This window comes from Ranitomeya variabilis, chromosome 6, assembly GCF_051348905.1.
Source record: "Ranitomeya variabilis isolate aRanVar5 chromosome 6, aRanVar5.hap1, whole genome shotgun sequence".
Lineage (NCBI taxonomy): Eukaryota > Metazoa > Chordata > Amphibia > Anura > Dendrobatidae > Ranitomeya > Ranitomeya variabilis.
This window is the reverse complement of record NC_135237.1, coordinates 519,360,320-519,373,044: the sequence shown is the minus strand read 5'-3', so window position 1 is coordinate 519,373,044 and position 12,725 is coordinate 519,360,320. Positions and strand designations below refer to the sequence as shown.

The window sequence follows — 12,725 nt, the reverse complement described above, 5'->3', positions numbered from 1 at the left end:
GACAGCCCCATAGACTATATAATATAATGAGGCCTTACATGTTACATTCAGTCCCCAATGAGAGCCAGCATCTCTTCTTAGCTTAATTTTATATGGTAATGTATAAATTATAATTGAGCAGTAGGATCTCTTTTATATAATTAACCTTAGTTTTGCCAACATGTTTTATTGTTTATTGCAATATAACAAACAAAAAAATAATAACTGTAAAAAACTTTGGTAAAATTATTCACAACCACCACAAGCGCCTCCTTTACATGATTCATCTCTTTGGTTTTTGTTTTTGCTCCTTCTTGATTCCCCTTTTTTATTACTCCATAAAAAATGATAATAAATATATAAAATGCCATTTAGCTAGGTGCAGAAAATAAACTAATTTTCTATACAAAATAAGTGAATAAATAATAAATAAACATTTCTAAATAAATATTATAACATTTCCAAAGATTTTACATGTTTTTTATTTTTGCAATATAACAACCAAAAAGAAAAAAAAATATTTTGTCAAAAAGCTTTGGTAAAAAAAACTGTATTTTAACGTTCTCTATCCTCTCCTCTTTATCGCCTCCCAAAAATCTACAACAAGATATTATGCTCTAAAGAGAACACTTAATAGTGTGTCAACTACAATGTCTACAATAAAAAGAAACAATGGGGGGATTGTTTTTCCAATTTTAAAAGAGTAATCTACTACTGGATAACCCATTTTTAACTACTAAAGTGCCCTCAATAGCATTAAAAAGAAGACATACTCATCTCCCAGACCAGCGCTGTTCCAGTGATTTCGCTGTGTTTTCCAGCGGACTTGTGACATTGTTATCTTATTTGACCACTGCAGCCAATAGGTGGCCACCAATCGGTTGCAGCCTTCTCTGTTACATCAAAACACACATCCGCTCTGATGAGATACTGTAAGTGTGCATTTTGTCAATCTATTTTGTGCCATAGGGAGTTAAATTCCGATTGTCCAATTTTTCCCTCTTTTCCCCAGAAAATAGAACACAGCCTTTACTGTAGACTAATTTGTTGACTGAACGTACTGCAGACTAAAGCCTCATTCAGACGTCTGTTTTTCACATACGTGTTGCATCTGTCATTTTCACAGATAGAGCATTTTCCCGGTATCGTCCATGGCGCTATTCACATGTCTGTGTTTTTTGTGGACTATGTGTTTGCATGAAAAAATAATAAAAAATCACAGAGTCATGTAAAGTTTTGATCTGAGACTTGGATCAAAATTCCCAATACAACTCAATGGATCTGTGAAAATGACGGATGACATCGATGTGCCGTCATTGCAATAGATAGGAAAAGTTTTGCAATTTTTTTGTTCATATGTGAGAAATCACGGATGGTAAAAACACTGACCAAACACTGATACAATCTGGATGCAAAACTCCGATGAACATCTGTACGATGAGAATCACGGACGACTGAATGAGGGCTTAGTAATGGTACACGGTGGCCCCTGTTGGAGGTGAATTTTGGACTTGATAAACTTTTGTCTTTTTTCAACCGTACTGAGTGCATTCAGACTAACAGGACTTGTCAGAACTATTTGATCACGTCCATGAAATGGTTCGAGGTGTGCAGACAATTGGGCGCTGTTGAGTTTGCTCAGTAGACCGTTACGGAAAGCATGACTTGAACCTCGTAAAGCCGCTCGCTGCGTTTCCTGCCTCGTTTCATCAGCTCGCTGTCTTCTGAAGTGACAAAGTGCACACAGGAACATCCCGCTGGCATCTTTATCCCGCTCTTGACCATGGCTTATAAATTAGATAGTTTAACATTACTAAATGTGTCTGAAGTGGCAATAATCCCCTTCAAACTGTTTGTGCAATCTGAAAAGGTTAAAGGCAAAATTAGAACATTTCAAAGAAGCAGGTAAGCAGAAAAAGCTCACTGACCTAGATTTATCAAGCCTGGACAAAATGTGTTCATTCCCATCTGGCTGTATTCTGACCATTTATCAGAGTGTCTGGAAAGTAGTTTGGTCTGAGAAGTTGCCTTTGGGGAATAAGTAACAATGGGGCGTAGTTAATATTTGTCACCGAGCACAAACTTTACTGATTCTCTATTTGAAGCCCCAATTCGGTGTAGCAAGAATACATCAAATAATGGTACTAAGAAAACTTGAGTTCATTGATGTTCGCTTCTTCTGTACGTGTAGACATGCCTCCATGAACATCTTTTCTAAGTTATGAATTTTTGCAATATACTTCATTACTGTAATGTGTGCCTGTTCCTGTTCCTTCTGTTTCTGCTTCGGGTGACATGTGACTGTGTCAGTCCTGTTTTACTCCTGGGAATTTTGGTGAAATTAGATCAGGCAGGTATGGAGTTCATTGTTTGGTTTTGATTACCCCTTTCTGCTATTTAAACCCCTGGGTCTCTGACTTCTACTGCCAGTCAGTGAGTTCTGCTTACCTATTTTGAAGCTCTAGTCCATGCTGCTCTGTTGTCTTCCTGATTTCTGCTGTTTTCTGGCCTTGACTTGAATACTGACCATCTGATTGATTTCCAATTTTGTCCCTGATGTGACCACTATCTATTGGCCCCACGTAGCGACCCTTCTTGACTCTGGTTCACTCTTCCAGCAGGCAGCCCTTCTGTGGAAGCAATCCAGTGGATCCCGTTGTAAGACCAGATCCCTGTACAGTGATTAAAGGGTGAAGGTCAGGGTTTCCTCTGGAATCTGCCAGAGGGATTTGCTTGTTCTAAGTCTGCTTGAGGTAGCTTTTTTGAATCTGTGGCCTCTGTCAGACGTGACAATTACCTTATTTTGCTTCCTTCTCTCCCAAACACTGTGCTTCAGCACTATTTTACTTCCCAGTTCATGCTCCTTTAAAATCTGCTTTTAACTGCAGCTTAGTAAAGATCCGTACACTATAGTCAAACAATCTGTGTACAGGACGTTTGCTGTCTGAGCCAATCTGCTCCCCACTCCTGTACATAGACTGTTTGAACCTAGTGTATTGATTTTTGTTGAATAGCAGATAAAAGGAGTTCCTAAAGGAGCAATAATCATTGTTTAAATGGTGTTTTTATCTATCCTCCAAAAGATTTGATGCATTGATTCAACACTCTTCTGTCTTGATTAGAATTTAATTTATGAGGACCAGGATGATAAATTATAAGGACCACCTACACATCTGACAGATGTTGATCAATCACTCCGGCTCTGGCATGTTTAGGGACCTTCCTGCTCACCCCAATATTTCAAGTTGGGGAAGAGAAAGATGAGAAATATCAATGTCTTGTCCTTTTATTTTCAGTCCAGCTAAGCAGATGACAGAGGAGTCTCAAAGTGACTTTCTCCCCTCTGTCCGTTAAAAAGGTATGAATGCTCGGCCAAGCGTGCATCTCTGGAGATAACTGTTGGCAGAATAGAGTGCCCATTGTAAGACGAGTGCCCTTTGTAATGTGTCATTTACAATACTGGTGACTCTTCAAGTTTCAGGGGTGTCTTTGGGCCCCTTCAGGCACCAGGTAAACCTCTGCACTGTCAAATTATACGTCATATGCTCTTTAAACTGCTACTTTTAGCAGCAATAAATATAATTTTACTGATCTTATGATATTTTTATAAGAGTAATATTTAGAGATGAGCAAACCCGAACTTAAAAGTTTGGTGCTCGTAGCGGACAGTTAGTTTCCGGTGCTAAACTCCAAATACGGACTTTCCCCGGAACTCCGTTGCAATGTTCGGAGCTCAGGGTGAGGTCCGTTGGGGAGAGACCAGTCCCAAAATTCTCCATTGTTTTCATTGGATTCTGGTTCAAGTTCGGGTACAGTTCTGGTACCAGAACCGTGCTTTGGATCAATGTTTGGGTAGGGTACCAGAACCCAAAGTTCCACGTGTTTGCTCATCCCTGGTAATATTGAAACATGTTATGTACAATGTTTTATATATGGTCTTCTCTTTATGCAGGACCATTTCGGTGAAAACTCATCATCAAGCTGTGAATTTCAATATATTTGAGGGGATGGTTTGCCACGGAGTCCCTCTCGTCACCATTGCTGGTGGAAGAGTTGTATATGAAAATGGAGCCCTGTACACTGTACCCGGCCACGGCAAATTTATCCCAAGAAAACCATTTGCTGACTATGTTTACAGCAGGGTATTAAAAAGAGATAAGGTAAGCCTATGGAGTGTGATTAAGAGAGAAGATCAATGTCAGGAGGGAGGCTTAAAGGGCTTATCTCATTACAGACAACTTTGGATAAACAGTTGTTTCGCCGTGGCAAGCTGTTGATGTGCGACATATAGTATTGCAGAGCAACTATAACACATGGACGGCACAAATACACCAAAGCGAGATCCGCCATTGGTTAGGGATTATTTCAGTGTCGGACTAAAGTTCCCAGCGCTCTCCATCTTCCATTTTTATTGGATTATATTCCTTGTGATGAATGGTTCCAAAGGGATTCGTCTTATACCGAAACTCTAAAGCCTGCAATCGTACCATAGGATCTTCCGCTGGGTCTAAATGGGGCAACCCCCGCCCCCCTCTCATTATGCACCTAGCTTCTTAAAGGCATACATACCAACATTTACTACACCTAATTTAAGACCTGAATGCCCCTTCCATGAAAATGCTCCCAAAACCACCGCTATTGAGCAACTCTGCCCCATTTTGCAGTCCGGTTTATAAAATTTTCAGGACTTTTGGAAAGTATGGGAATGCCCTACGTTTCATTGTTGTACTTCTTTTTATGCATTTATGGCCATCTATTGATTAATATTGAAATCCAAGTAGAAGGAGATGCTAGTTACTTCTTCAATCACTGATGTCACCAAAGAACTACATTTCTACCCATTTTATTAACCTACTGAAAAACAAGAAATGCTGAGAAGGTCGTGTTCACACAGTGCAGTATGGAACAAAATGTATTGCTTTCTCTTTTTTTTGGCAAAAATCAGGGTTATAGTGGCCGAATAATACCACATACAAGGAACAAATACTGCTACACTATGGCCAGACCACATATTACCACCAGTGACATTATACACAGGAGCTCTGTATATAGTATACAGTGTATGGTGTCAGTGTATAGGTAACACACTGACTCACCAGTGACGTCTCTAGCTGAAGTCCTTCATCCTTGCTTTTCTTTTTCATCCAGCACAGATCACCGACACTTCTTCCAGCCAGGACTTGTCGCTGCATAAAATAACACAGTTACCTAGACCACCTTTTCCAGAGCACATTCCCCTCTTTTTCCCTTTCTTCTACACTACACATCTGAATACAGACGTGCACCCACCATTAATATATAATTGGTTATTATGCAACCCACCATTCCAAAAATAAATTATAATCCGCCACTGTGCGCCCACTAACTATTAGGCTATGTGCACACGTTCAGGAATGTCTGCAGAATTTTCCTGAACAAAACCGGACTTTTTCTGCAGGAAATCCGCATGCGTTTTTTTCGCGTTTTTATCACGTTTTTGCTCGTTTTTCTCACAGATTTTTCGCTTTTTTCCGGAGCTTCCCAATGCAATAATATAGCGGCAAAAATGCAAAAAATCTGCAAAATTAATGAACATGCTGCGTTTTTTACCGCAATGCTTTTTTTGAGGAAAAAAACTCAGCATGTTCACAAAAATTGCGGACTGCCGAGGAAAATGGCCGAAAAAACGTGAAAAATCCTGAATGTGTTCACATAGCCTCAATAGCCACTTTCCCCATTTAATAGATAAATTAATTAGCACCTGTACTCTTTCCCCCAATACATTGCCAGTCACTTCATCCTCAACGCCCCCACTATGTACCTCCTTTTCTAACCCTAACCCTGATTCATTATATTTATATGCCCCTCCCACTCCAATTCATTCTCATGTCTTTCTCTCCCACCCTCTATTCATTATCAACTGCTCTATCCCACATTCAATACATCATTTACTCCCCCACCCTCAAAATTAATTATTTATTCTCCTCCTGGACCATCATTTGCTCTTCCCACCCTCAATTCATCATTTGCTCTTCCCACCCCCACCTTCAATTAAATTGCTGTCCCTCACAGAATTCATCATTTGCAGTCCCCATCCCCTCCCCCACTGCATCATTTGCAGTCTCCCCACTTTAATTTGAAGTCCCCTTACTTCATCCATTGCAGTCCCCTATCACCCACTCACTTCATCTGCAGTGCCCCTTCATCATTTACAGCCCCTATCCCCCTTTTATTTCATCATGTTCAGTCTCCCCTCAGACACACTTCATCATGTGCAGTCTCCTTCCCCCGAACTTCATCATGCGCAGTCCCCCTTACACCCCCACTTTATCACGTGCAGCCCCCTCTCCCCCCACTTCATCATGCGCAGTCCCCCTTACCCCCATTTCATCATGTGCAGCCCCACTCCCCGCACTTCATCATGTGCAGTCCACCTTACCCCCATTTCATCATGTGCAGCCCCCTCTCCCCCCACTTCATCATGTGCAGTCCACCTTACCCCATTTCATCATGTGCAGCCCCACTCTCCACACTTCATCATGTGCAGTCCCCTTCACCCAACTTCATGTGCAGTCCCGTTACCCCCACTTCATCATGTGCAGTATCCTTCCCCCACTTCATCATGTGCAGTCCCCCTTACCCCCACTTCATGTGCAGCCCCATTCCCTATTCATTATGTGCAGTTCCCCTTACCCCCCACTCCATCATGTACAGCCCCACTCCCCCCACTTCATCATGTGCAGTCCCCCTTACCCCCACTTCATGTGCAGCCCCATTCCCTATTCATTATGTGCAGTTCCCCTTACCCCCCACTCCATCATGTACAGCCCCACTCCCCCCACTTCATCATGTGCAGTCTCCTTTAACCCCCAAACTCCATCATGTGTAATTCCCTTACACTCCCCACTTCATCACTTGCAGTTACCATCTCCCCCTCACCCATTGAATTCATTTTATAAAGAAAACCAAAAAGTTTTTCATACTTACCTCACAGGTGCTCCCCAGCAGCGTAGCTCTGCTTCCAGCGTCCTGTACATGTCGGCACGTGCGCACTGACGTCTTCAAGCACGCGGCGACACTTGACCCGGAAGTACAGAGAACACGGAGGGAGTGGGAGCTGAGCAGCCATCAAGGTTAGACGGCCGTGCACAGCTCTCGGCCCCGACGCAGACATGTGCATTGATGTGTGCTCTGATGTGTGCGTCGCGGGCCCGATGACGCACAGCTCTAGGGGCCCGATGAGTAGAAGCACAGAAGTGAGGCCCCGGACCTGTGGGCACCCTTCTGTACTGCTGCTTACTGGGCTCCATACAGCAGTAAGGGCAGTAATGCCCTGATGGCGGCCCTGCACACGTCAATATGTCTGCAGAGGACATTGCCCCTAGTGGTGGCATAAGGCAGCTACAATTTCTACAGATGTTCATATGGAGTAGTAGCGCTCGTCACTGAAGAAACACAATGCAAATGTATTTGATATATTTATATTACTAAAAAGCTCCAAAATAATTCAGCTTGTTTCAAAACTATTAAACTAGCATCAGTAGAAATAGAGCTGCTTCCTTAAAAAGTCACCAGTGACTACTATCTCCTTTTTTATACATCATAATATAAAAAATATATAAACAAAAAACAAATTTGCGCAATTTTGTAAAGCAATTTTGGAGAAGTTTATAACTGTGTTTCTAGTGCAGGCTTTGATATGTAATTTGAGCATGATGTGGGGGCAGAGACCCTAGTTCCAGCGATGTGTCACTTACTGGACTGCTTGGTGCAGTTTTGATAGAATCCCTGTTTTCTCTGCTGTAATTGTTGCAGTGTTCAGAATGCTAAGCTGTCTATAACACCACTGATTGGCAGCTTCCTGTATACACTGTCAGCAAACTGCCAATCAGTGGTGGGGGTGGGGTTACACAGATTAGCTGGACTGGCCTGCACATGAGACCTAGTCAGGCAGTGATAATCTCCTGCTGATAAAACACTCATTGTATTGAAACTACAACTCACAGTTATGCTGTTCTAAGATTAAATATGAAAAACCTACTGACAGATTCCCTATAAATACAGTTTACAAGAAACAGCCCTATTGTGAAGCTAAACACAGCAAAGGCTCTGGCATAATGAATAACTGTACGTCACAATCGGCTCCAATCTGAGCCCTGATCACCATTCCTTTGTACGCCAGCACTTTGTCTATCAATGTATTTTACCAAGGCCTTCTTTTTCAGGTATGTCAACCAGTACCAGTGCAGAGAGAGCCGTATACAGGAGAAGTCATCCAGATCAAATAAATGGTGCGTCATTTACTATGACATTAATATAAGATGTATTTATGACTTCTAGTATGACCAGGAAAGCTAAATGTACCCCCAAATTACACAAGTTTTCTCAAACTTCATAAATTCTGACTGAGTTAACATAAAAATACCTAATATTAGAAGATTGTAATATGACAATTGAGTTTCTTGGTTTAGCATTTCCAAACAAGAGCTGCAGCAGAGCCGATACCATACCTGTCATGATAAAGTTTTAGTTAGGGCTCATTCACACGTCCGACTTTCACATACTAGTGCTATCTGTGTTTTTTACGGAAACCATTTGTGCCTGTGATAGTCTAGGGGTCCATTCACATGTCCATGATTTTTTGAGGACAAAAGAGTCCGTGGAAAATCACCAAGACGTGTCCAATTTTGATATGAGGGTCAGATAAAAATTGGCAATACAGGTCAATGAGTCTGTGAAAAAATTGGACTGGACTCAGATGACATCGAGTGGGGTCAGATTTTCATGAATTATCAGAATGGAGAAGGTGTAGAATTTTCTTTTTTATTATTATTATTATTTCTCCACTTACCAAAAAAAACAGATGACGCTCGGACCACACTCTGATCAAACTCTGATCAACGACCGATCAGAATACTTGTTCCATTTTTGTCGTATGTGGAACAATCAGACACTTAAACGAGCCTTTACACTTTAAAGGGATGTTCTTATTTCAGCCTTTCATGGCAGAGACAGGAACAAATTCATTCAGATTCCAATCACTGGAGGTGGAGAAATGGAAACATCCCAGAACGGTTTCCCTAACTCTCATAGAAATAAATAGGAGTTATGGAAGCAGCGTAGCACAGCAAGAGTAAAAGTTACAGAAACAGTTAACGGTAGCACAGTTCGTCTCCCTAGCTTTAGTGGTCGAAGCCTGGATGGAGTAGCTGTGAAAGACTGAGATGCATATAACCCTTTAACCTTATACAATCGTCAGTGTTCCTCCTAAAATGCGATGATGGAGTGAATAATTCCATTCTCTCCAGACATGACAGTGAGGGTGATCAATGAGTCGAACAGGCTGCCACAAGAGGTGGTGAGTTCTCCTTCAATGGAAGTCTTCAAACAGAGGCTGGACAGATATCTGTCTGAGATGGGTTAGTGAATCCTGCATTGAGCAGGGGCCTGGACCAGATGACCCTGGAGGTCCCTTCCAACTCTATCATTCTATGAATCTATTACATTTACCGCTATTATTTGGCCCAATAACCTCATTACGACCCAACTCTCTTCTTTCTGGACACCGTTGAGTAGAGTGGTTACAAACATCTCTCGGATACAATACATAGAGCTAAGAAGATGTCATTACTTATTATTGTCTTGAGTTTATCTTTTTATTTTTGCCTATGTAAAGCTTCTGTTTCTTTTCTTCTTCCTAAGGACAATACATCCATGACGCCAATCAAAGCTGGAAACGAAAAAACTAAACAAAACTGGTGCACTATACCGCATCGGCCGTCATTCCTTCATTCGTTGACTCTGCATCTCTTATTTTTCTCAGAACAACTACTTAAACATTTCCTCGTTTCCCATCAGTCGTTGTTCTTGCTCTTTTAACTAAAGCAACCCTTGCCAGCTATTTTGAAACCTATGGGCAATTTGTCATCCAGACACTGAGCATGCATTATGTCATATTTTATGCAGTTTGAAGCTTTTATCTGCTATAATAACCAACCAGATATGTATCAAATATATCATAAGTATAAATTTATCAGCCACATAATATAAGGGTTTTTTTTATTTCCTAATTCCCATAGGGCTGGGTAGAAAAGCTAAATGTTATCATTTGCAGCAACTTATTATATATGGCTTTTTAAAAAGTTGGTTATACCTGTTACACCTGTTAAAGAAACAAGACAGAAGAAGAATCGACGCCTTCGAAATGTGGTGCTGGAGAAGGATGTTATCAATACCATGGATGGCAAGAAGAAGAAACAAATCAATTTTGGAATAAATCAAGCCACACATGTCACGCGAAGAAAGGATCACCAAACTACGACTTGTCTACTTTGGACAAATCATACGAAGAGAGAAATCACTGGAGAAGGACATCATGGTCGGAAGAATAGAAAGAACAAGGCGAAGAGGAAGACCAGCAACCCGATGGCTTGATACTATCAAGATAAGACCCTGATGGACCTATCTAGGCTTGCACAAGATCGATTTTCCTACAGGGCGTTCATCCATCAAGTCACCATGGCTCGAGATCGAGCTGAAGGCCGTTAAATAATAATAATAATAATAATAATATACCTGTTACACAACTGTCAGCTAAACTCTTATTCTATCGGGAGCTATCTCTCCTCACCCTGCATACATATGACTTGGCCAAATGTGCATGTGCTCCAAATGAGGAGGCAGGGTATGCAGCCACTGGGGGAAAAGAGGATTGGGTGTTCAAATTCAACATCTCTGATCCCTTTCTCCAAACCACCATATTTTGTTGGAGCAGATTCAGGAGGCCTTCTACACTTTAGATGGTCTGCAGTTCCTGTCAAAATCAACAGGTAAAGCAAGCAATCTAATGTGTATGACTTACAAGTGCTTCTCACTAAATTAGAATATCATCAAAAAGTTTATTTATTTCAGTTCTTCAATACAAAAAGTGAAACTTCTATATTATATAGAGTAATTACAGAGTGATCTATTTCAAGTGTTTATTTCTGTTAATGGCTTACAGACAATGAACACCCCAAAGTGATTATCTCAGTAAATTAGAATAAACGACAAAAAAACACCTGCAAAGGCTTCCTAAATGTTTAAAATGGTCCCTTAGTCTGTTTCAGTAGGCTCCACAATCATGGGGAAGACTGCTGACTTGACAGATGGTCAGAAGGCAGTCATTGACACACTCCACGAAGAGGGTAAGCCACAAAAGGACATTGCTAAAGAAGCTGGCTGTTCACAGAGTGTTGTATCCAAGCATATTAATGGAAAGTTGAGTGGAAGGAAAAAGTGTGGTAGAAAAAGGTGCACAAGCAACCTGCTTAACCGCAGCCTTGAAAGGATTGTTAAGAAAAGGCCGTTCAAAAATTTGGGGGCGATTCACAAGGAGTGGACTTCTGCTGGAGTCATTGCTTCAAGAGCCACAACACACAGAGGTATCTATGACATGGACTACAAGTGTCACATTCCTTGTGTCCAGCCACTCATGACCAATAGACAATGCCAGAAGTGTCTTACCTGGGCCAAGGAGAAAAATAACTGGACTGTTACTCAGTGGTCCAAGGTGTTGTTTTCAGATGAAGGTAAATTTTGCATTTCATTTGGAAATCAAGGTCCCAGAGTCTGGAGGAAGAGTGGAGAGGCCACAATCCAAGCTGCTGGAGGTCTAGTGTGAAGTTTCCACAATCAGTGATGGTTTGGGGAGCCATGTCATCTGCTGGTGTAGGTCCACTGTGTTTTATCAAGACCAAAGTCACCCCAGCTGTCTGCCAGGAAATTTGAGAGCACTTCATGCTTTCCTCTGCCGACAAGCTTTTTGGAGATGGAAATTTCATTCTCCAGCAGGACTTGGCACCTGTCCACACTGCCAAAAATACCAATACCTGGTTTACAAACAACAGTATCACTGTGCTTGATTGGCAGCAAACTCGCCTGACCATAACCCCATAGAGAATCTATGAAGTATTGTCAAGTGAAAGATGAGAGACACCAGACACAACAAGGCAGACGAGCTGAAGGCTGCTATCAAAGCAACCTGGGCTTCCATAACCCCTCAGCAGTGCCACAGGCTGATCGCCTCCATGCCACGCCGCATTCATGCAGTAATTGATGAAAAAGGAGCCCTGACCAAGTATTGAGTGCATTTACTGAACATACATCTCAGTAGGCCAACATTTCGGATTTTAAAATCATTTTTCAAGCTGGTGTTATAAAGAATTCTAATTTACTGAGATAATGACTTTTGGGTTTTCATTGTCTGTAACCCATAATCATCAACATTAACAGAAATAAACACTTGAAATAGATCACTCTGTCTGTAATGACTCTATGTAATATATGAGTTTCACTTTTGTATTGAAGAACTGAAATAAATTAACTTTTTGATGATATTCTAATTTAGTGAGAAGCACTTTTAGATCTTCTCAACGGGTAAGTTCACACTAGACATTTTTTCAACTTTTTTAATGCAAATTTTCAACTGCGCTTTACAGTACCAGCTATGTCTATGAGATTTCAGAAATCTCATGCTCACAGCTTGTTTTTTTTGTCATTAATACTTTGTGCTTTGCATGTTTTTTTTGCACAATAGAGCATGTCACTTCTTTCTTTCAAAAAGTCTGATAAATCCACATCAAGAACACAGGTATCAGGCTTTGCTGCATTTTTTGTGCCAAAACCGGATTCTGTAGAATAGGACTTTTTTTTTTATTTTTTGCACTAAACTTGATCATCATGCACAAGAGCCAAAACCGCAGCAAAAAACGCAGTGAAAAATACAA

General features: G+C 41.1%; 1 protein-coding gene across 3 annotated transcripts in view; it reads left to right on the top strand.

Annotated features, from left to right (window-relative positions):
• DPYS (dihydropyrimidinase) overlaps positions 1-10,856 on the top strand; it is a 122,619-nt gene extending 111,763 nt beyond the window's left edge. For all 3 annotated transcript variants that reach the window (XM_077268112.1, XM_077268113.1, XM_077268111.1), the window contains exons 8-10: positions 3,932-4,139; positions 8,184-8,249; positions 9,661-10,856. In XM_077268112.1, coding sequence (XP_077124227.1) covers positions 3,932-4,139; positions 8,184-8,246 — 271 coding nt within the window. In that variant the 3' untranslated portion in view covers positions 8,247-8,249; positions 9,661-10,856. The remainder of the gene's footprint in view (positions 1-3,931; positions 4,140-8,183; positions 8,250-9,660) is intronic.
• The last annotated feature ends 1,869 nt before the right edge of the window (positions 10,857-12,725 follow it).